This window comes from Hemitrygon akajei, chromosome 10, assembly GCF_048418815.1.
Source record: "Hemitrygon akajei chromosome 10, sHemAka1.3, whole genome shotgun sequence".
NCBI lineage: Eukaryota > Metazoa > Chordata > Chondrichthyes > Myliobatiformes > Dasyatidae > Hemitrygon > Hemitrygon akajei.
This window is the reverse complement of record NC_133133.1, coordinates 24328782-24350946: the sequence shown is the minus strand read 5'-3', so window position 1 is coordinate 24350946 and position 22165 is coordinate 24328782. Positions and strand designations below refer to the sequence as shown.

General features: G+C 41.5%; 1 protein-coding gene across 1 annotated transcript in view; it reads left to right on the top strand.

Moving 5' to 3' along the window:
- atg4a (autophagy related 4A, cysteine peptidase) overlaps nucleotides 1–22165 on the top strand; it is a 51601-nt gene that overhangs the window by 22402 nt on the left and 7034 nt on the right. Inside the window, exons 5-10 of the mRNA XM_073057914.1 lie at nucleotides 222–323; nucleotides 1522–1594; nucleotides 4572–4651; nucleotides 9947–10131; nucleotides 10665–10743; nucleotides 18816–18961. Coding sequence (XP_072914015.1) covers nucleotides 222–323; nucleotides 1522–1594; nucleotides 4572–4651; nucleotides 9947–10131; nucleotides 10665–10743; nucleotides 18816–18961 — 665 coding nt within the window. The remainder of the gene's footprint in view (nucleotides 1–221; nucleotides 324–1521; nucleotides 1595–4571; nucleotides 4652–9946; nucleotides 10132–10664; nucleotides 10744–18815; nucleotides 18962–22165) is intronic.

Below are 22165 nucleotides of genomic sequence, written 5' to 3'. Positions count from 1 at the left end.
CTCATCTGATTTTAATAAAGCTTTACCAATGCTTGCAGTCAAGTAATTCCTCTCAACAATGTTGTTTACTTATCAGTGATCTTTGCTTAAACAGAATGACTGAAACAACAAATATTTTCATTAATATGTAGCAAGATACTAATACTTGACAGTTATTTCAAACTGTCTTTTATATATATATATGCATTCATTAGTTGGTTAATTGAAATGTTTTGATGCAGATTGGCGATGGGAGAAAGGCAAATGGCAGCCGGAGCCTTATTACCGGATCCTGCAGTGTTTTCTGGACAGAAAGGATAGTTGTTACTCGATTCATCAAATGGGTAAGGGAGATGTGATGGATTAAACATCAGTGAAACCATTGCTAAGAATTAGCAGTGCATTTGCAGCATTGTGCCATACACATATAGAAAATGGTGCAGAAATAAACTATAATTGTAACAGTATGTCCTAATTCTCATCTAAATAGAAAATTTCAGGTAGATAGTGCCTTGGCTTTGGACTAAGATATTGCAAATTCAGAAAGTGTGCCACTTCCCCGTGCTGTACCTGTTACAGAGATGGTGCCAGTGGCATTACAGGTTTGTTAAATGTTGCATGCTGGACAGCTAGAGGCAATAGCACCAATGATCTGCCATCTGCATCCTTTCTTTGGGTATTGGTGAGTTGATGTTTTTTTACTTGTGATAGCTCAGCAAATGATTTTTATTCTCAGGTCTGTTAGAATATTGAAAGTTGGCTATAATTTGTATCTGAAGCAGAATCTATTTTGATTTAAAAATACAAATGTTGCAGATAAGATAAGAAAATTAAGTATTTTAGAGTATTTTAGGTGTTGATTGTAGCCATGTAGAGGAAAACACAATTTTTATGTTAAATGCCTTCTCCCTCCCACCACGCCATCTCCCTCCCCCCCCCTTGCCCTCTCTCTATACTGCTTATGATGATATGCTTGCTAACCCAGATCCCCTTCCTCCAGCCATGGTGGAAGGATGAGTCTGATTGTCATTTAAGGCATAAATTTTGAAAAAGTGTCTCTCTGGTCAATAAGTGAAAATGAGAAATTTAAATGTATTTTTGTAAGTTGTAAGACAATGCTTAACTGGCTAATTTTAAAATTCTGTATTTCAGTAATTAAAGCCAAATTGTTTGATTTTAGAAAAATAGAGCAGCTGACCCAAGTGAGGGGCTGAGCTTAACAGAGCCAATGTACAGGATTTTCTGGTACTAAAAGAAAATTAGTACTAGATACTAATCTTATACTAATTTTCAGACCAGAAATGAGATGGGAAGAGAGGGAGAGCAGTGAGACCAGACAATTCTCTTTGGATTGGTTAACCAAAGAATTTATGGTGCTACCAAAATGTTATAAACTAGCTGCTTTAATTTGAGCCTTGTTGCATTGCTGCTGTTCACTCATATTGCTCAAATGATTTGGCTTTCTAGCAAAATTTTATTGATATGTGCACTTATGATTGTCCTGAGCGAATGCTAACTCTTCCAATCTTTTCTTTTTAACAGCTCAGATGGGAGTGGGAGAGGGCAAATCTGTAGGGGAATGGTATGGACCCAATACAGTGGCTCAAGTACTCAAGTAAGTGAAGAATGAGGAGTTCCAGACATTCTTCTCTTCACAACTTGATTTTAATTTATATTTTAACGTCTATTTTCTCTGTGTTAGTTTTTGTGTATATATTTGAGACATTTGAGTATATACTGTTTGGTGGGGAAGAGTATGTTTTTAGTGAAGAAACTTGAAATGGCAAGAAGTAACATACTGGGAAACAATTTTCCACTCATTGGCTGGCTACTGTGAAAGCTATAGTGTTATAGACTACAGAAACAGGTCCTTCAACCCATTTAGTCTGGTCTTTTGCTTAGTCCTTTCTACCTGCACCTGGACCATAGCAAATTCACCCCCCGAATCTCTGCCATCCAGGTGTTTATCCAAGCTTCTCTTAAATGTTACAATTGAATCCAAATCTAACACTTACTGAAATTCTAAATTCCAGCGAGAACAGGCCCACAGCCATCAAACATTCCGCATATGATAATATGATTCCTGGAATCATCCTGAACCTCCTCTGAACCCTCTCAAATGCCAGCACACTCAACACATCTTTTCATAAATAAGGAGCCCAAAACTGTTCACAATACTCAAGGTGAGGCCTCACCAGTGCCTTATAAAGCCTCAGCATCAAATTCCTGCTCTTATATTTCAGACCTCTTGAAATGAATGCTAACTTTGCATTTGCCTTCCTCACCATTGACTCAACCTGCATGTTAACCTGTAGGGTGTTCTGCACAAGGATTCCCAAGTCCTTTTATATCTCAGATGTTTGGATTTTCTCCCTGTTTAGAAAATAGTCTGCACATTTATTACTTCTTCTACCAAAGTGCATGATCATGCATTTTCCAACGTCTTATTTCATTTGCCAGTTTCTTGCCCATTCTCCTAATCTGTCTAAGTCCTTCTGTGGCCTTTCCTGTTTCCTCAACACTCCCTGCCCATCCGTCAATCTTTGTATCATCTGTAAACTTGGCAACAAAGCCATCTATTCTATCATCCAAGTCATTAATATACAGCATAAAAAGAAGCGGTCCCAAGTCCAACCCCTGCGGAGCACAACAAGTCACTGGCAGCCAACCAGAAAAGGATCCTTTTATTCCCAATCACTGCCTCCTACCAATGAGCCAATGCTCTAACCATGCTAGTATCTTTACTGTAATACCATGGGCTGTTAACTTGGTAAGCAGTCTCGTGTGTGGCACCTTGACAAAGGCCTTCTGAAAATCCAAATATACAACATCCTGCATTCCCTTTATCTATCCTACTTGTAATCTCCTCAAAGAATTTCACCAGATTATTAATGTTGTGTCAGCCAAGCAGGATGGTAGAATCTGGAGAAGGTTCTAGAGAGTGTGGAGTGGAGAGAGTTTCATGAAGGACTCTGTAGTGTGGGTCTTTTTGGCGGGAGCTGTGGAGCAGGACAGAATGAAGATGCTGCAGAATGCCATTGCAAGAAGTGCTTTGTGCAGATGAATTGCTCTTAAGGATGAAGGGCAACATTCATGAGAGAGCGAGCCAGTTTGCTCGAGGTGGTCTCCGAGGGGAGTTTGAAAATATGGCTGGTGTTTTCATGCACACCATGGGTCCAACACTTGAGTAAGAGATACACCAAATACTCCAGTATGAGCTCCCTACAGTTATGTGTACATTGCACTGGATTAACTGTAATAGGCCCCTTTTTTTTTTCTTATTAACTGTGTGATAAAGCTGAAATTGGCAAATATACTTTCTTTATAATTTTATGCAGTGTACAATCTGTAATTTCTTGCCAACCAATAAATGTGTGTGGGCAGTATTTACACAGCATTCACTCAAATTAAGGTTCCATTAATCAGAACATCCCAACTCTCTTGTCTGGTTGAAACCCAAATCATACTGACTCTAGACGTACATTGTTTATAAAGGTGGCCTTCTCATCGCTGAGTCCCTTGGCTGTTGGCCGAGTTAGCTATCGAGCCAAGTTTGCATACAAGCCCAGTGAGAGGGTTACACGTAAAATCCTTGCAGCCACCTGGGTTGGGTTGGCTATGAACCCCAGATGCAGTTGCAAAGTTGCATTCCCTAAACCATCATACAGTTCCCATGGGCTTACGCCACTCCCCTGACATTGAGATAATATAATTTCTAAATAAACAACATGTGGCTTCAATTTCCTCTGAGGTCAATCATGGAAGTACAAATAGAGTAACTTTTGAAATCTCAGAACATCCCAGAGCATTTCTAGACAATGCCGTACTGTTTTCGAAATACAATTACTGAGGCAATGTAAGAAATATGGTGTCCAATTTACACAAAACCAGCTCCCACATGCAGCAATATGATGATGGCCAAATATTCTCTCTTAATTATGTTTATTGAGGAGCAATTATGGGTTAGGATTTTCATGGGAATTTACACGCTGCCATCGAATCATTTGAATTCATTTAGGGGAGAAGGTTTAATTTTTTATTTGATAAAGAACACCTTGAAAATAGATTAATTGTGCAGTACAACAATCGGTGTCAAATTTGTATTCAAGTGGAACCCACAGACTTCTGACTCAGAGACCAGAATGTCAACAAATGGATCATAATAGTTAAGGACAATTTCCCGTTCCTGGAGGGGAATAAACAGTCAATATTCCAGGCTGAGACCCATCAATGGGAATGGTAAATCTGTGTGACCTGCTGCATTCCTCCAGCATTTTGTGTGTTTTGCTCTGGATTCCCAGCATCTGCAGAATGTTTAAAAAGTGTTTAAAATTCCCTTCCCTGCCAGTTCAATGGAGTCCCTTTATAGTATCTTTAAGGTGAGTTATGTGCTATTCCAGAAAGAATACTGCAGTTGAATGGAAATCCTAATAATATGTATATTACTAATATTCTAAAAAATGTTTTTGATTTTTTTCAATTATTGGCTTATACCTAATTTAATTTATTTTTCTGTAATCATGTCTAGGAATCCATTTCCCTTATCTCCAAGTCGAAACACATGAGATGAATGTTTGCTTTTTTTTCCACAGAAAGCTTACGTTATTTGATGACTGGAATGCACTGGCAGTTTACATTTCCATGGACAATACTGTGGTTATTGAAGATATCAGTGAGTCTTAATAGTTTGCTTATTTCATTAACAAACCACGGACCATTATTTAAAGTTGCAAGGTTCTGTGAGATTTAGCATAAGGTGGCTAGACTTCTTGTACTTAATATGGAAATCAGCTCTATTATCTGCCTTTGTTGTACCATTAATGGGTTACTGAACAACTATATTAAATGAGAAATAATTTTTCTGTCTCTACACGTTTCTGGTACAAGTGCCAAATGGCATCTTTAACCAAACATTTCCAGGAATTGATGGGCAGCATTTGCTTTGTACAAACATAAAACTCACTTTTGTAGGAAATCCCAGAATTTCTGTTTCTGTTGATCTCATGCCAAACTCAAACTCATGAGAAATGGAATTTTTTCTACCAGACAATGATTGCTGTGGTGCAATTCATTGCTGACATCCCAGTTGTTTAAATTTCTCTATATAAACCAATGTTCAGAATATAACCTAACTGCAGTCTACCCCACTGACCCCATTCCCCAAGCAACTTTGCTATTACCACTTTCCCATTGTTACAGATAACAACATGGAATATTTCTAATGCAGTAGGGTTTTTCCCTCAAAAAAGCAGAGAATATGAAATCCCCAGATTTGTTAGTGATTAAACACACGAATTCTGAAAGGTAGCTGACTGTACTTTTAAAGTAATACAAGAGGGCAAAGAAGTACCGTACTAGCTTTGTCAACTATACCCACATGCCATGAATAAGCATTAAGAAAAAAGTGTGGTTACTTTTTATGTCCCTTATCTACCTGGACCCCTGCATCCAGATGTGGAAGGCCCATGTTATCGGTCTGAAACACACTGGAACTGCATGGCAAGGTCCTCTATCAGAGTGGAATGTAGTTGACACCCCATCATTCAATGTTACTTGTACATGTAACGGGGGTTTTTTTTCTTTTTCTTTGTTACTGTGTATGTAAACAAAATGGCGTCTTTGTTTTGTTAAAAGTAGGAATGCTGGCGCCTGTGTTAATAGTAGGAAAGCTAGTGTCTTTGTTATGATAAGTGCTGGAAGCTTGTTTGGGACTATAAACTGATTGTTGGTGGGGGTTTTGGGGAGTCGGCGCGATGGAGTGAGAGAGAGAGGACGGGATGCTGGAAGCTGAGTGACGGTACGGACCCCGAGCGGGGGTCCCCGGCCCAAGGTTTTCGGTGAGGAGAGGAGACGGAGACAGAGGAGTGTGGAGCGTCTGGTCGACCACCGTGGGGGTCCCAGGAGGCGGGTCGAGGAGTTCGGAGGGGATCGAATACCAGAAGACTTCAGTAATTGAGCTCCAACGATTGTGCACGAAGTGGTTTGGACTTTGATAAGTTTGGCGCCTTTTCTTTTTTTTCTCTTATTCATATATACTGTATCGTTAGTAATCGCTTAGTTATAGTACTCTTTATAAATTGTACTCATTTAATCGCATAAGGTGTACTGTCTGTTTTTGGGCGAGGCGGGGACATCACACAGCATCCACACCAGCTGATTACCCAGTTTGGCGGGGCCGAAGGCTGCTCCCCCTAGACTAGAACGAGTTTGAGCGATGCCTGAGGTGACCCAGGGGTTACATTGTGGGTGCGATCGTCCGGGATTGATTTCTGTGGAAGCTGTGTGATCGCCCTCTTTAAATTGTGTCTGCGGCGAAGAGCTGGTGTGCCTTTGTGGGTGTGCGATTGCCGGTTATCTCTGCATGTGTGTTGGGTGGGGTGGCTGCTGTTGGTAGCCCGGAGGTCGTTGTTCGGGTTCCGACTAGCGCTGACGAAATGGTGGTGGTACCATGGGTTGTCCGTACTGTTTGGAGAGTGAGGAGTGACAGGTTGGGATGTTTCAGCTATGGTGGGCTCCGCCCGGTTGTTGAAATAATGTCCAGCCCTAAAGGGGCGGAGACGTGGGCGGAGCAGACCTCTCAGTTGTTGGGTGAGTGGCAGTGCTTGGCTGAGGGAAAGCGACAGGGATTGGTTGAAAGTTTGAGTAGGCGGGCTGGTAGCGTTGTTAGAACTGTCGGGCGCAATTACCTCGAAGTGACAGCTGCCAGTTCTGGGAAAGTGTGGGAAAATGCGTGTGGTTCGACTGGAAGTCAAATGCCGCAGCTGGGGGGCTTATCATATCCGTGGCAGGAGATTGGTGGGAAGTTTTTAGGGTATCCCTTTTGGTTAGGAGGGCAGATAAATTGCTTGCGGAGACAGGGGGATCTGTCTAGGGGATCAGTTGTTCCGTTGATCCGAGAGATGTCGGGAAACTTAGAGGAGGCCCAGTGGGGGAACGGCTTGGGGTCTCTGGGGGAGCACGTTCCCAGCAATGTACCAAGGGACTCCCGCAAGGAACAGACCCTATTCCTGAAGGCTTAGAGGGACCACGCACTCAGGTGTTGTTACGGATGGATGGAAGTCAAGTTAAAGCCATCCTCGGCACCGGGGCACTGGTTAAGTTGCTGTACAGTTTGTTTTATAACCGCTTTTGGAAGCCTTTACCCTTGATGACATTGACGGCACTGGAGATTTGGGGTACCAGTGCCGGTGATTATAAAGACGACGGTTGTTGGTCAGTGAAAATGGAGTTCTTAGAGGCAAATGTGGAGGTGACTGAGGTTCGTGAATCGTTAATGCTGATGTGTCCGGACCCTGTTGAGACGGGCAGCGTTTCGGTTATGGAGAGAACCAATATCCTGTTGGTGCGCTTGGGGGCCTGCCCGGAGGAGGCTGGTGAGAGCTGTTTGGAGGCATTATCGATGCACCCAGAGTTTCGAGCTGCTTGTGCGGACGTGTGTAGCAGCATTGGGCCAATACCGAATTCCAACGAGAGCCGGTGGTGGTATGGCCTGGAGGAGTATCTGAGGGTGAGACCCTCTTAGTGGACGCTGCGAAATACCACCAGGGAGGGGAGTTGACTGCTGAAGACACCTCGGTGAGGCAGAGGTTGTGGCGACTGGCCCCTACAGCGTGGCAGACGTAGGCAGCGTGTGTGTGGATTATATTGGGCCGTAGAGGCGATGGCCTATCTGAGTAGTGCGAAGAGGTTTAAGGTGCTGGATCTGAGGAGTGGATGTTGCCAGATCCCGATGAGTGAGGCCGCCAAGGAGAAGACGGCGGTTAAGTTTCCTAGGAGTCTTTCCGGTCCGAAAAGATACCACAGGGTATCTCCGGAGCCCTTGCAACCTTCCTGCAGGGCATGTGGAAGACCATGGGGTGTGGAGGCGTTTGGAATTTTGACGTATGTGGATGATCTCCTGGTATTTGGATTTGCCTCAGGAGAATATGAAGTGAGGTCGTTGCAGGAGCGGCTGAGAACTACAGAGTTAAAGTGTTTTCTGGACACGTGCCAGAGTTGTCTCTACGGAATCAAGTTTGAAATGAAGACTGAGAGAGCGGAGAGAGTGATCTGGAACCATTTGAAAGACTTACAAGTTGGAGAGAACGAAGAAAGTTGTTTGACTAAGGGCCACAGCAAACTGAGAGCCTGGAGAAGGGAGTTTGCGGAGGTGAAGAAATTGCGGACAAATCTCGGAAGGGGGAAGCGGTAGCTTGAAGGGAACCTGAAGATGACCATTGACAGTTCAAATGAAGTGCAAAACCTGAAGGTTGATCTGGAAGAAGTCATGAGGAGAAAAAAAGCTGGAGAGAAGTGCAGTGAATACTGAACTGGAGGGTGACCAATCTTTAACTGCTGCTTTTCAGGTCGGGGTGGAAGAAGCTGTTGGAGTAACTGCATTCCAGATTGAGATGGTCGGGATGCAGGAGTCAGAACTGCTGAGCCAGGGGCCAGAGAAGATGATAATCTCAATTGCAGGAGGCTGAAGAGACTGCAGGAGCAGTGCAGGCCACGTGTTTCCGTTTGGAGAAGATCAGACAGCAGCTACCGATCGAAGAAATGAGGAAGAATACGGATTCAAAGGCTGATGTGCTGGATGTGTGGTACATGCTGCCTTTTGCTGACTTTCCCTCGATTGAGGAAGAGACCTTTGGCCCTTCTTCCACTGAGTCAGGTGTAGTGGGGAGGGTTAGCTGTGTGCAGTGTGGGGTATGAGTGAGAGATTGAAAGAGGAGTTGGTAGTGGACCCAAGGTATCCTCAGCTGTGTCCTAGCCTAAGGGTTTAGGTGAGGGGGGTACGGAGGTCTCAGAAGGGTTTGGGAACGCCCAGATAGTTGGCCTATATAGCGCCTAAGGAACAGGGCGTGAGGTTTACTGTGTGGGGAGGAGATGTCACTGCTGGTGTTTGGGTTATGGTGTGTTGGCAGGAAAGGTGACGAGTTATCTAATAGTCATGAGGACATGACTTTTATTTGGTGGGGGGAGAGTGTAACGGGGGTTTTTTTTCTTTTTCTTTGTTACTGTGTATGTAAACAAAATGGCGTCTTTGTTTTGTTAAAAGTAGGAATGCTGGCGCCTGTGTTAATAGTAGGAAAGCTAGTGTCTTTGTTATGATAAGTGCTGGAAGCTTGTTTGGGACTATAAACTGATTGTTGGTGGGGGTTTTGGGGAGTCGGCGCGATGGGGTGAGAGAGAGAGGACGGGGTGCTGGAAGCTGGGCGACGGTACGGACCCCGAGCGGGGGTCCCCGGCCCAAGGTTTTCGGTGAGGAGAGGAGACGGAGACAGAGGAGTGTGGAGCGTCTGGTCGACCACCTTGGGGGTCCCAGGAGGCGGGTCGAGGAGTTCGGAGGGGATCGAATACCAGAAGACTTCAGTAATTGAGCTCCAACGATTGTGCACGAAGTGGTTTGGACTTTGATAAGTTTGGCGCCTTTTCTTTTTTTTCTCTTATTCATATATACTGTATCGTTAGTAATCGCTTAGTTATAGTACTCTTTATAAATTGTACTCATTTAATCGCATAAGGTGTACTGTCTGTTTTTGGGCGAGGCGGGGACATCACACAGCATCAACACCAGCTGATTACCCAGTTTGGCGGGGCCGAAGGCTGCTCCCCCTAGACTAGAACGAGTTTGAGCGATGCCTGAGGTGACCCAGGGGTTACATACACTTTTTCTAATTCCTCCTTGAATCGTATTAATCTACTTCATTTCTTTCTCCTGGATCCTTTCTGGTAGTGCTTCCTTGTCCCTTAAATTTCTTTGACTATTCTAACATTAAAAACTCCTCAATATGAAAGGACAAAGAAAGTTTTATTAAAGTATCATATTAATGTTCAGTGATCCATCCACTTTTAAGAAAATGAATGTTTTGGCACTGATGCTCGAAGAAGTGGTATATTTTATACCTTTCCCTTATATTCTCCAATGATTACTGCTTTAAATTTGCACATTTCTTAATTTTTTTTATTTTCAAAATTGTTTCAGAAAAACTGTGCAAACATTGGTCTGAGAATTGCAGGTTACAAACTGATACCTCTCTGTACAGCGGTGATGTGCCCAAAACCCAGACTGTGTCTGCGCACCGTAAGGACTGGAAACCACTTTTACTGATTATACCTCTCCGTATGGGAATAAACCACATCAATCCCGTTTACATCAACGCGTTAAAGGCAAGTTTAAATCCATCATGCTTTCTAAAGGGCTTTGTCAGGAATTCTCTTGAATTTAATGTTTACTAGTTCTAAAAGCATCTATGCGATGTTTTTAAAATAAGACGTGACCATAACAGACAGAAAGAGGGTGAAGCTCAGCTGGAGCTGCAGGTGGGTTGCAATATGGTTGATTGCCCAGCTACTGTTTTGGAACAGTTACTGACCTCCTCAACATAAAACACAGAACTTTGTAACCCATCATTCAGTCAACACTTACTTCTGAATTTTCTGCCTTCATGATAGTTCATTTTAACCAACTGTGTGGGATAACGGTATTGTTCTAAGGAGCAGTGTATACCTACAAAGATTAATTTTTTAGTTTTAAAAGGCCTGCTGTAGTTTCACAGACCTTTTTTATACGCCCAGCATTTTATCTCAGATTTTTTTGTACTATTTTTGTTTATTCCTGTATTATCAGTTCTAAAATCTTAGTGTTCTGTTCTTGTAACCAATTTGTTTAATTTTAAATCCTGATTTCTTTTCTGTTCCAGGAGTGTTTTAAGATGCCTCAGTCTTTAGGAGTTTTAGGTGGAAAACCAAACAATGCTTATTATTTTATAGGATTTCTTGGTAAGTACATGGAGTTTTAATAATGAACAGAATTCTTGCACCCTGTTGTCTGCTGGACGTGTTGGATACACTACTTAATAATGTTGAATACTGCCAAATATGTAAATATTGTAATTACTTATCAGCAGATCAGATCCATTTGCGAGAAAAGAGAGAAACTTTTGCAAAGTATTGCAAATTTTGAAAATAGAATTGAACAGTTATCACGATACTTTCATAGCACGGGGCATCTGAATTCCAGTGACATCTGCAAGCAAGTTTGTTTGTTCCTTCCCTTGTGTATATGTTTCCTCCAAGTGCTCTGGTTTCCTCCCACAGTTTAAAGATGTACTGATTAGACATTGTAAATTGTCCTGTGATTAGGTTGGGGTTAAAACAATGGGTCAGACAGGCACTAGAAGAGCTAACCCAGCCAACTGGTGGGAGTGTTCAAGAACATCTTCAATCTATCACTGCTGCAGTTGGAGGATCCCATCTGCTTCAAAACTGTGACAATCATACCAGTACTCAAGAAGAGGGGGGTGAGCTGCCTCAACAACTATCACCCAGTTGCATGCACATCTACTGTGATGAAGTGCTTTGAGAGATTGGTTATGACCAGAATCAACTCAAGTCGGTTTGGTTTGGCAACAACATCTCCTCCACGATCTCCATCAGCACAGGTGCACCACAAGGCTGTGTGGTTAGTCCCTTGCTCTGTTTGCTTTACACTTATGACTGTATGGCTAAGCTTTGCTCCAATACCATATTCCAGTTTGCTGATGACACCACTGTCGTAGGCTGAACCAAAGGTAGCGATCAATCACCATATAGGAGGGAGATGGAAAATCTGGTTGAGTTGTGCTACAACAACACCCTCTTACTCAGTGTCAGCAAGATGGGAGCTGATTATTGACTTCAGGAGAAGGAAACCATGAGCCAGCCCTCATTGGAGGATCAGAGGTGGAGAGGGGCAGCAACTTTAAAATTCTTGGTGCTGTCATTTCAGAGGACCTGTCCTTAGCCCAGCACGCAAGTGCAATAGCGAAGAAAACATGGTAACACCTCTGCTTTCTTAGAAGTTTGCGAAGATTTGTTATGACATCTAAAACTTTGGCAAACTTCTATAGATGTGGGGTAGAGAGTATATGGAGTGGCTGCATCAGAGCCTTGTATGAAAACACCAATGCCCTTGAATGGAAAATCTTACAAAAAGTGGATACAGTCCTGTACATCATGGGTAAAATGGGTAAAGCCCTCCCTACCATTGAGCACATCTACACTGAGGAAAGCAGCATCCATCATCAGGGACCCCCATCATCCAGGTGATACTCTCTTCTCACTGCTGCCATCAGGAAGAAGGTACAGGAGCCTCAGGACTCACACCATCAGGTTCAGGAACAGTTACTACCCCTCAATCATCAGACTCTTGAATGAGAAGGGATGATTTCACTCAACTTCACATGCCTCATCACTGAACTGTTCCCACAATCTACGGACTCACTTTCATAGTCTTTTGCACAATGGTTGAACACCCAAGTTGTTGCTGTCTTTCATTGATTCTATCATGGTTATTTATGTCTGTAAGAAAATGAATCTCTGGTTTGTATGTGGTGACGTGTATGTACCTTGGTAATAAATTTAATAAATAAACTCCTGCCTAGGCAAGGATCTGGACTGGCTGCAATTTGCCTATCACTAAAATAGATCTACAATGGATGCAATCTCATTGGCTCTCCAGCCAGCCTTGGATCATCTAGACAATAGCCTACATCAGGCTGCTGCTTATTAATTGCAGCTAAGCATTCAACACAATCATCCCCTCAGTTCTAATCAATAAACTCCAAAACCTGGACCTTTGTACCTCCTCCTGCAACTCGATCCTTGCCTTCCTCTTCAGGTGGCCACAGTCAATATGGTTCGGAAATAATGTCTCATCCTTACTGACAATCAACACTGGTGCACCTCAAGGATGCGTGCTTAGCCCTCTACACCCATGACTTTGTGGCTAGGCACATCTCAAATGCCATCTGCAAATTTGCTGATGACACAACTATTGCTGGCAGAATATCAGATGGTGATGAGGAGGCATACAGGAAATAGATAAGCTGGTTGAGTGGTGTCACAAGAACAATCTTGCACTCAGTGTCAGTAGGACCAAGGAATAGATTGAGGATTTCAGGAAGGGGAAGTCAAGGGAACATGCACCAGTCCTTATCGAGGGATCAGCAGAGGAAAGATTCAAAATATATTTATTATCAAAGTACATATACAAAGTACAACTCTGAGATTTGTCCTCCCGCAGGCAACCACAAAACAAAAAGCTCCGTGGAACCCATTCAAGAAAACATCAAACACCCAACACCCAAACAAAGGAACAAATTGCGCAAATGGCAAAAACTGGGTGAACAGCACGCAGAATGTCAGTCATCAAACTAGGAATCCAGTGGCAGGCAGCTTAGCTCAGTTCAGTGCTGCACCACTACTCCATGCAGGCTATGGGACCATTCTTCACCAGAGAGCCCCAGTCTGCATCAAACCATTCAAAAACAGCGTTTTTAAAAAAAGAGTAACCAGCATCGGGGAACACATACAATATGGACCTCAGAGTCCAGCAAGGGCTTTTTATGCCCACTTAAGAGAAGAGAATGGGCTTCAAATGAATATCTCATTCTAAAGAAGACGTTTCTAATGGTACAGCTTTCTCTCAGCATTGTACTAAACTGGCAGTGTATTTGTGTTCAAGTGGCTGGACTTGGACCCGCATTGATGGGGAAGTCAGTTCAGCCACAGATGTTACTGACTCCCTGTAATTTTGTTTAAAAATAATCATCCCTTCAGGTTTTGTGTAGGTTTCATTTTTATTGTTTTTAATGTTTTAATCAGTTAACATTGATTTAATTTGAGCTTGCTTGTTTTTGCTATGCACTTAACCTACTTGCTCAGTATTGTATTTTTAATGATGTTTCACATCTAAAAGAGTGTCGAAAATCAATGTTTTTACATTTTTTTTTCTTCAGTTCATCGTCTTGGGTGTTTTTAGATTTTTATACTTTCTCTTCATTTGGTATTTATCTTCCACATGCTCCATGGCTTCCGTTATTCATCTTTTTTTTTTGGGTCATTTATAAAATGCAGATCAAAAGGAGCTCATACAGCAATGCTTCTTTGATGTGGATTATAACCTAGTCCAAAATTGTTAATTATACTAACAAATTCTGTTAAATTAATTTAAAAAGTTTTCCTTGCAAATCAGTTAACCTTGCTATTTCTTCATTGGGCCAGCTATCCATCTTGAAACGCTGAACTGCTGCTTTGTATTCTAATTAGCAAGTGTTCAAACCGCCTCTGGAGTTAAATTTAACATGACAATTAAATTATTCCGTTCAGTGGAACTGTGGTTACTGGCATATTCCTTGACCGAATATATCTAATTAAGAGTTCGTGCCAAAAGAGTAACAGAGATCTTGGAAGTTATTTTAAAATTGTGGCAGGCTTAATCCCATGACTCTGCTAGTATAGTGGTATCAGAAAGCCCATCAAGCTAATAAGTGGGCTGGGAACAGCAGAAGTACAGTTTAATTATCGCATTAATAAATTTAAACACAGTCCAAGCCCCACCAATCCTAAACTGATCCAAACCTGAAGACTTACAAAATTGACAAAATCTAAACCAGGCACATGCAGTTGGGTCCTGTCAGCTGAGGTCAAATAGCCAGGATCTATCATGCAAGTTGTTTCTAATTAGACATTTCCTGTTAATATTAATCTGGTTGAATTTGATTATGAATGATATTTTTCATCTCGGCTCTGTCCTTTAACAGCAATAATTTATTTTTTATTCAGAATTGCAGCAAGGTAACAGGGCCTTCTGGCCCGATGAGCTGCGCTGCCCAATTACACCTGATTGGAATGTGTGAGGAAACAGGACGACCCGGGGGGACACATGCAAGCTTCCAGCAGACAGCTGTGGAATTGAACCCGGGTCACTGGTGCTGTTGTAGTGCGATACTATTTGCTTTGCTACCTTGCTGAGCCTTTTTTTTTCCTATTTGTAGTAAATTTTAGGTTTGGCTTTCTCTTTGGACCTTGAGACCAAGCAGTAAGTAGCAGGAACAGGAGCAGGCTTTCAGCTCCCTGAACCATACAGTAGGATCATGGCTGATACAACATTCTTCCAATGACTGAACCCTGAGAGAGAAAATTCTTCCTCATCACTATCTTAATTGGATATCTCAGACTCTGCCCTTTCTTTCTGGATTATTCCTAAAAGGAAATATCATCTCTGTGTTTATTGTGCTCAGTTCCCTAAGAATCTTAAAACTTTCAATAGAATTGTCTCTCATTCTTCCAAACACCAATGTGTAGGGTACAACCTTTCCAAGCTTCATCTTTCCAAAGTTCAAAGTTCAAAAAGCTCAAAGTATATTTATTGTCAAAGTCTGTATACCGTGTATGATCTTGAGATTCATCTGCTTGCAGACAGTCACAAAACAAAGAAACACAATAGAATACATGAAAGACCCCACATAACAAAGACCGTCAAACATTCAATGTGCGAAGTAAGAACAATTCATGAAAACAGTGAGAAAAGTAGACAAGTGATACACAGAACATGAACCGCAGAGTCCACAGCCATGGAGTCAGCTCAGCCCTGAGGAGCCTGGTGGCTGCAGGCCACAGCTGCAAAGTCAGTTCAGCACTGAGGCAAGTAAAGCCTCAAGGAGTCCTTTCTCTTCAGCCTCGACGCCTTAATTTTTTAACTCTAGCTCAGTGCTTAAATCAGCTAAGCATCAGTTTGTTTTTCAATCCACCACTTCAATCCAACCCGAAGTCTGCTCCAGCAATGGCCGCCACTGCCATACCCCCATTCTCAAGAGCCCGGTTCACTGTACCCTTCAGGATACTGCAAAAATGTCAGATTGTCCTGACATTTCAAAAGTACAACTCCCAAAGGGAAACTACAGTCTGCAGAATGTAGTGATTGTAGTCCAGAGAAAGTATATTTAGTGGAAGGGCTTTTAGTTCTGCTAGCTGCCTGCAGAACGCCACCATATGTCACCAACACCATCTGCCTGCTATCATCCTGGTGAACCTCATCTGGACTACCTACAATGAAATAAGAGACAACAGAGATTCTGCAGATCCTGGAAATCACGAGCAACACACTCAAAATGCTGAAGTCCTGATGAATGATCTTGGTCTGAAACATTGACTGTTTATTTCCCTGAATAGAGGCTGCCTGACTTGCTGAGTTCCTCCAGCGTTTTGTGTGTGTTACCTAAAATAAAATATCTTTTCTGAAATCACTGATCTTGTGCAGTTGCCATAAGATTTCTCTGCCTTTATACTCCAACCCCCTTATAAAAAGGAACATTTTCCTGTAGCAATTGTATGCCAGTTTTCAGAGTTTCATGCACAAGAACTTCTAAATCTTTTTATTCTGCGTATTTCTGCATTCTTTATCCAATTAAATGGCAATAAAACTCCAATAATTTGGCATCCATTATCTCACTTATTTCAGGATGTGAGGATGCAGGCCACCTGGGCAAGGAAACCTTTTGGCCTTTCAGCCTCCTTAGTTGGTTGAATTCCAATTCTCTTGTTATAATGATGGTATTTAGTTCCTGCCCAGCATTATTCAGTACTAATGACATGATCATGGTATCTTTTACTGTTAAGGCTAATGCAAAATATCAGTGTAACTCTTCTGCTATTTCCTTGTTCCCAATAGTTATTTCCCGAAATTAATTATCCAGCAGACCAATATTCAGTTGGACCTCTGTCTTCCTTTTTAAATGCCTGAAGAAACTTTTATGATCAGTTTTTATATTTCCCTCTTGGTTGCTCTTAAAAGTTTACTTTTTGTCCCTTCAACTGATTTTTCTTAGGCTAGATTCTGAAATTATCCCACTCTTTGGAACTTCTGCTTATTTTTTTTAAGATTAAAGATTGTTTAATGTCATTTTCTGTACACTGTAAAGGAGAAAAACATTATTGTTATTCCAGATCCATTGCAACGCAAAAGATAAAGAACACAATAATAATAAAAAACACAATAAATATAAATATATATGATAGCTTATACATTGATTGTATATCCATAAAATGACACTAGACTGTAAATAAGGTGACTTCCAGGAACTAATGATGTAATGGTGGAGGTGTTGATCATCCTTACTGCTTGGGGAAAGTACATGTTTTTGGGTCTAGTGGTCCTGGCGTGGATGCAGCATAACCTCCTCCCTGATGGAAGTGGGACAAACCGTCCATGAGAGGGTGTGTGGGATTGTTCATGATGTTTCTGACCCCTTGTGATATTGCCTTACATTCACAGCTTTAGATTATCCCTTATTACTTGCTGTTGGTTTGTCCTTTCTATAGAACGAGGAGGTGGATGAACAAACAATGGCTAATCAATTAGGGAGATTTCCTTCTAACTGACCTGTATTTTTGCTGAGTACCATGAATTTCTTCTTTAAATGTCTGCCACAGCTTATCTACTGATCTTTCAACCCAGTCCATTTAAGCCTAAGCTGTCTCATTCCACAGTAATTCCCTTTATTTAACATTAGCACAGATGATTTGTTACACAAACTTCTCCCTCTCAAACTGGTTATGAAATTCTGGCATATTATGACTGCAACTTTCAAGTTCAAGTTCAGGTTTATTGACATCTGACTGAACATATACCCAACCAAACGAAACAATGTTTTTCTGTACCACGGTGCACCCACAACACATAGTGCACCCAACACCACAGTGCACCTAAGGGGAACTGTTAGTCTAAGGTCATTTAACAAACCTGCTTCGTTACCCAGAAAGATGTTTCATGCTTGGTGATTCTGGTTTTGACTACCTTAACCTTCCACATATTTTTGTACATTAAAGCAATCTTTTCTTCTGAAACCCTACCTTGTAAGTTATAAACTCACTTCATCATCCAAACTGTTGTTTATGATACATTTTAGCATTGCAATCACTAAATTCTGCTAGTTCACTGAAGTACATTTTACGCATGGATGGTAGAAATACTAAAAATACTGATTGTTTTCTCGTTGATCTCCATATCTGCCCCAGCCTTCCCTTTATTGTCAAGGAGAGAGGGGCCAGGACCAGGACTACCTCAGAGCCAGTCTCCCTGTACAGTGGGTGGTATTCCTACCTGCCACCTTGTATATGGCCTATTGCTCACCTATTAGCTCCAGATCTGGAGGTGAAGCCATGATGGATTTCAGAATCAGGCTGTAAGGCTGGAGTCATGACGAAGCCACAGAGAAGCCTGTTCATAAACTTCTCATTAAAGGGATTGACCATTAAATGCTCCTCTGCAGACTTTAACATGCCAACAGATAAATCCCCACTCTAACACTGAACAGTGCTGTAATTTTTAAGAAGTAATGAAGAGTTCATGAAATGGTTCCCTCATGGAAGGAAGTTGCTAACCTATTTGGCCCATATTGGATATATGTTAGATCTGACCAGTTGGGAACATTCACCCTCCGCCCTACAAGTTCTTTCCATTCAAAAACCTGTCCCGTTCCCAACTGAATGCTAGAATTGAATCTTCCTCGACTACTGCCCTTGCAGCTCATTCTGGACCTAACCACTCTTTGTTTTTTTTTAAAAAAGCATCCTATTAATTTTGGTTCTTTTTGTCAATTACCTTCATCCTCTGTCCCCTGCTTTTTGGCATTCTTGCTGAAGAGAAAAGTTTCTCTCTATTTATTCTGTTTATATTATAATTTTAATACTTCTATCTGACCCAGTATAATTCTACATACACCTGAGAAATTTTATTTGATACCCTGAGCTTGTCATATATAGTTGGGTTGTTTTGGGCTCATGTCGGATAGCCAGTCTGTAATTTGTACCAAATAAATTGTACTGATTTTAATATACCATTTTACAATGATATTGAATACTATGATGTTAATATAATATTGTAAGACAGACGTCAGTATAATTGCTTGTGTGCATATGCATAAGAAATTCTCATTTAGAGGATTTGTATTGAACATTCGATTAAATTTTATTTATTCTGGTGCTACACTGAATATCAATGACTGAAATATGTTTTGCCATCTGTATAGGAGATGAATTAATCTATCTGGACCCCCATACAACTCAACCTGCAGTAGACACAGAGGATGATGGAAGTCTGGATGACTATAGCTATCATTGCCACCGAACGCCACGTCGTATGAAAATTACACATCTTGACCCTTCAGTAGCTTTAGTGAGTGATGCAATCTCATCCTTTCTTTGCTCTTTCAACCACAAATATTCATATATGAGGAGATTCATGAGAATGATTCCAGGATTGAATGGCTTGTCATATGAAGAGTGTCTGATGGGTCTGAACCTTCTGAATTCATTGAAATTCAGAAGAATGAGGGGTGACTTCATTGAAACCTATTGAATGCTGAAAGCCCTTGATAGAGTCGATGTGGAGGGGATGTTTCCTGTGGTGGGAGAGTCCAAGACCAGATGACACAGCCTCAGAATTGAGAGGAGTCCTTTCAGAATGGAGATGAGGAGAGATTTCTTTAGCCAGAGAGTGGTTAATCTGTGGAGTTCTTTGCCACAGGCAGCTTTATCTATATTTAAGGCAAAGGTTAATATATTCTTGATTGGTCAGGGCATGAAGAGATATGGGGAGAAAGCAGGAGATTGGGGCTAAGAGGAAAATTGGGTCAGCCATAATGAAATGGCAGAGAAGACTCAATGAGCCAAGTTCTGCTCCTATATCTTAAGGTCTTGGAGTGACCAGACTCACAATGTGTGCTTGTTTAGTTTTTGTGTTACACATTTAATGCAAATAGTTGGTGTCAATGAGTTGGAACATAGGTTTCTCTACCATTCACATAAGAAGTACTTGGATGGGTCAAATGAAGCAAGACCTTTGGCTCAACCACTGTAACGTTTCTGCAACAAAATGAAAATCTGAGCTGTGTTAAAATTTCTTCTGACAAAGGTAGTGAACCTCTGGGATTCTCTGCCCCAAAGTGGTGGAAGCAAGATGATCAGATCTAAGGTGAAGATATCTAAATATTTGAAAGATCAAGAAATTAAGGGTTTTTTTGGGAACTGGCACAAAAGAGGAGCAGAGGAAGGCATATATCGTCCATTATCATATTGAATAGCAGGGCAGGCCTGAGAGGCCTATTGGCCTTCTCCTGCTCCTATTTTCTTTCTCAACCTGAAACGTCAACTGATCATTTTCCTCCACTGATGCTGTCTGAACCTACTAACTTCCTCCAGCAGTTTGTTTGTTGTCCCAGACTCCAGCAATTGCAGTCTCTTGTGTCTCCTTTTCCTTGTATTCTCCAGCTTCAGATCCTTTGTAGCTCTGACAGTAAAGCAGAAACACAGTGTTAAAGAGGAAGAGACAAATGATTACAATTCTTTGTGAGGTACTGGACAGTGCTCCAATCTTTGAATAAGTAACACAATTTATTTCAGAAAGTACAATAGCACCATCTACTGACAAAATTATAACCTATTACAGTATTAAATGGCAAATTAATGTCAATGAAATGGAGTCATAGAAAACTTCAGCGCAGAAGCAGGTCCTTCAGCCCACCTAGTCAATGCTGAACTATTTAAGCTGCCTGTCCCATTGACTTGCACCTGGTCCATATCCCTCCAAACCCCTTCCATCCATGTACCTATCCAAACTTCTCAACTTAAATGTGGAAATCAAAACCACCTCCACTAGCAGTGCGCCCCCCACTCTCACCAACCTCTGAGTGAAGAAGCTGCCCCACATGTTCCCCTTAAACATTTCACTTTTCACCCTTAACCCATGACCTCTAGTTGTAGTTTCACTCAGCCTCTGTGGAAACAGCCTGCTTGCCTGGGCCCCTCATAATTTTATATACCTCTGTCAAATCTCCCCCCAATCTTCTATGTTCTGAGGGGATAAAAGTTCTAACCTATTCAATCTTTCCTTATATTCTAGGATCATTGAATTTTTATAGTACATCTTAAAGATTGCCAGTAGCATAGAGCCTACATAGATGCACCATGCATGAAGACAGAGATTTCTCACAATGTGTCACTCAGAGTTTCAGAGAGTATTGTTGGGCAAAAATTTTACAAGCTACGGTTGAAGAGGGGTTTCATTTCTGGGCAGAGTTTTATTTTCCCTGTAAACCTTTGAATTTTTATTTATCTTAGAGCTGCAGCATGGTATCAACAAGCCACTCACTTACCTACTAACCCACACATCTTTGGAATGTGGGAGGGAACTGGAGCACCCAGAGGGAAACCCACATGGTCAGACAGCAGCAGAATTGAACCCGTGTCACTAGCACTGTAATAGTATCACGCTAACCACTAGACTACTGTACCAGCCACGGATTGTTGTAACAGATTGACCAGAATCCTGACCTACACGGGTAATTGATATCGAATTACAGGAATTGCATTACAGGGCATTGTAGAATATTTTGGTGCAGAGGGTTGTTATTTGATATCATGTGACTGGACACTCTCACTAGATACGTGGTCCAGTTCTCTTCCATTTCCTTATAAACTCGAGAAAAATTATTTATTGCCTTATTATTCCTGAGATGGGATGAAGCATTCTAACAGCCCTCCTTGTCAAAATATTTTTAATCTCAGTATATTTCTCTTACAATCATCTTAAATATAAGCACCCTAGTTATCAATATGCTGACCAGTGGAAATGATTTATCCCGAATCACCTTATCAAGATCCTCATTGTGTTTCTTGTTTCTGTGGCGTTTGTAAAATTTGATCTAGTATCTCATTTTCATCAGATTGATATATTTTATAAATTAACATAGAGTTTGCCACTGTTTTACATCTACTAAATTCATGGCACACCATCTGCTAAGAAGTGTAAGTCAGCACTCACCCACTGATTTTTATCTTGCATTAAAATATCTTGCACCAAATTTTCTTTCCTCCTTTCTTTCTCTGCACATTCGCCAAATAACCCAACACAGAATAATAATATCCGTCCAGCCAAAACTTTTGAACATTTGCTTCATGTTGTTCTGATTTTTAGATATAAATTTTATCTTTTTTTCACTAGGTCATACATCAATGTCATCTGACTGAATAGTTTTTGCAGCTACGTACAGTACTATGCAAAAGCCTTAAGATTTTTGCACTGTACTGTAGTAATTTTCATGTATTACGCTGTACTGCTGCTGCAAAAAAAGTCTTGATGTTTGTGAGTGATAACAAACCTGATTCTGTTATGGGTCTCTTTTGTGGACTGAGAGTGGGAAGGGGGCAGGGAGAGAGGAATCATGGTTGGGAAAAGTAGAAAGGAGAGGCGAGGGAGTGGGAAGCACCAGAGAGACATCCTGTAATGATCAATAAACCAACTGTTTGGAATCAAATGACCTTGCCTGGTGTCTCAGAGCTGGATGTGTCTGCACCCGCGCCAGCCCCTACCCCTGGCACT